Here is a 2,500-nt window from a genome sequence, read left to right as displayed (position 1 = left end):
CCGCATTTAATTGATCAGGTTGATGACCCCACAACCAAGATATGGTATTTCCATCCCGTCTACCGTCGATGAAATTCCTGGTGAGGTTTTCGAGTCCGTTTCTGAAGGCTATGTGAGCCCCAGCGTCCCAGGGGACCGTCAGATCCAGAGAGCTCAGGAGAGAGATGAAGTCCGTCATTACGAATTTATAAAACACTTCAGTAATTTTCTTGGTTTATATACGTCTCTGAAAAATTATGAAATAGGTACAAGCTCCACATGAAGGTGACTGGAGGCACCTTCCCACTCAAACTGCGATTGACTGTATAACTGCGTAGTTCAAGGGCTCAACCACAGTCTAGTATCTCAACCGTGGGCTCAACCTGACGTAACACTTTAGCGAAGATGTACTGGCAACACTGCTGACGCTGAGTGGCTATCACCTTCTTCAATTGTATAACAGGACTCCGCGTAGCTGGAGTCTTTTTCTTCCCAACCCCTCTCTTCTCTCCCTATTATAACAACCCCCCCCCCGCCCCCCCCCCCCCCCCCACTTAACTGTATTCGTCCAGACTTGTCTCTGTGAGGCAGAGGTAACAGAGGATTCTTAAAGTACTGGTGGATGCCTGTGCAGTTTGATAAATAACTCTTTCGTGTCTTCAAGTTGTTGCTGTTCTGGGCTTAAATATCACATTCAGATTCAGGTAAGTGGTTATTACTATATTCAGTTTTCCTTTTACGATAAGAAATATGAGCAGAGACATTCATTTTACCGAAAACATGTGAGGAAATATTTTTTACGAAATATTACAAAAAATACCCAGTTTAAATCCTTTAAAGACCGTTCATGAATGGCAGAGACAAGGGACAGTGACATTGCCCTATTTAGCAGGACAATGCCCTAGAGACTGACCATATATACATATGATCAGCGCCCAAGCCCCCTCTCCATTCAAGCTAGGACCAAGGAGGGCCAGGCAATGGCTGCTGATGACTCAGCAGATAGACCTATAGGCTCCCCCAACCCCACCATCCTTAGCTCACAAGCATGATGAGGTTGCAGCAGCCAAAAGAACTAACGAGTTTGAGCAGGACTCGAACGTCGGGCTTTCACCAGTCAGGGACGCTACTATATCGGCCACCACAGTTTCTCTAGATTGTCTGGAAAATAAATTGGGAATAGTGTTACATATTTACTTCAGCTAAAGTTCTTTTTTACGCGATTCTATGAAAAGAAACGCATTATATAAATTTCTATAACAAATATTGATTATATATTTTTCAAAAATAAATACTTCCAAAAAACTTTTTTAAGTAAGATTCCACACAAAATTAGTGGAAATATATATCATAATAGAACTCTGAACAAATCATATGCATACGACTTAAAAAAAAAAAAAAAAAAAAAAAAGAGTAATAGACTGCTGAGAATAGAAATAATGTCGAGTGTATTTAAAAACGTATTGTATCTTTGCATGTATCCAGTCGTTATTCTTCTTTTGTATTTTTACTCCATTTTTATTATATTCTTAATCCTAAACCAAACTACTCAAATATTAATCACTTGTGATTACCTTAGTGTATGTTCAAATTATCTTAGGGATTTTTATTACTAATTTCCCTTTATATATTATTCTTCATATATCTATTTTTTCACATACTTATATCTATACTTATTATCCATTTCCCAGAACCAGACCAAACCAATGAGATGTTTTCACCAGTCACTTACAACTTCTCCTCACCTGGCGTACCGTTACCTCTTCCCCTGGCATCGTTATCCAACGACGCCCGTCCGATGCTTTCACCAGTCACTTACAACTTCTCCTCTAAAGGCGGTCCCTCGCCTCTTCGAGCATCGTTACCCAACAACGCCCGTTCAATGCTTTCACCAGTCACTTACAACTTCTCCTCACTAGACGGTCCCTCACCTCTTCGAGCATCGTTACCCAACGACGCCCGTTCAATGCTTTCACCAGTCACTTACAACTTCTCCTCACTAGACGGTCCTTCACCTCTTCGAGTATCGTTACCCAACGACGCCCGTTCGATGCCCTTCAACTCTCTTTTCCCAATGCCATCAACTGGTACGCATTTCCCTTCATTTCCCGTACCCTCCAGACCTCATCTGACCTCATTCGGACGCATTCCACCCAGGTCAAGTCATCCCCACAAGCCTGCAAGATTCCAACCGTCAAAATCCTGGCTACCCTCAGGATACCAAACCATCCTTGATCCTTTGGGTATCTTTTCCACCTCAACAGGATTTGCCAGGAAGTCCTTGAGGGTCAAGGAAGAGCGAACGGCTAAAACGACAACTACAGAAGCGCCCTCTGTGGTATACATTCCTGATGGAGGCGCAGGAGAATGCGGGGATTATCAAGACTCTGGATTTAACGCCTACAGCTTCATAGGATTCCTCTTAGGAGTTGTCAATATCGTGACTCAGGTAAATAGTCGTTTGACCCTCGGCCTTAATCTATTCATCTTTATCTAATTAGTAATTCGTTTTGAGACTCAG

The 2,500-nt window shown here is 42.3% G+C and overlaps 1 protein-coding gene across 1 annotated transcript in view; it reads left to right on the top strand.

Annotated features, from left to right (window-relative positions):
* The first annotated feature begins 560 nt into the window (after positions 1-560).
* LOC137648381 (uncharacterized) overlaps positions 561-2,500 on the top strand; it is a 4,457-nt gene continuing 2,517 nt past the window's right edge. The window contains exons 1-2 of the mRNA XM_068381309.1: positions 561-683; positions 1,671-2,428. Of these exons, the coding sequence (XP_068237410.1) occupies positions 1,691-2,428 (738 nt within the window). The 5' untranslated portion in view covers positions 561-683; positions 1,671-1,690. The remainder of the gene's footprint in view (positions 684-1,670; positions 2,429-2,500) is intronic.

Source organism: Palaemon carinicauda, chromosome 10 (genome assembly GCF_036898095.1).
Source record: "Palaemon carinicauda isolate YSFRI2023 chromosome 10, ASM3689809v2, whole genome shotgun sequence".
In the NCBI taxonomy this organism is placed as follows: domain Eukaryota; kingdom Metazoa; phylum Arthropoda; class Malacostraca; order Decapoda; family Palaemonidae; genus Palaemon; species Palaemon carinicauda.
Note: the sequence above shows the minus strand (reverse complement) of the source record. Positions and strands in the feature narration are given on the sequence as shown.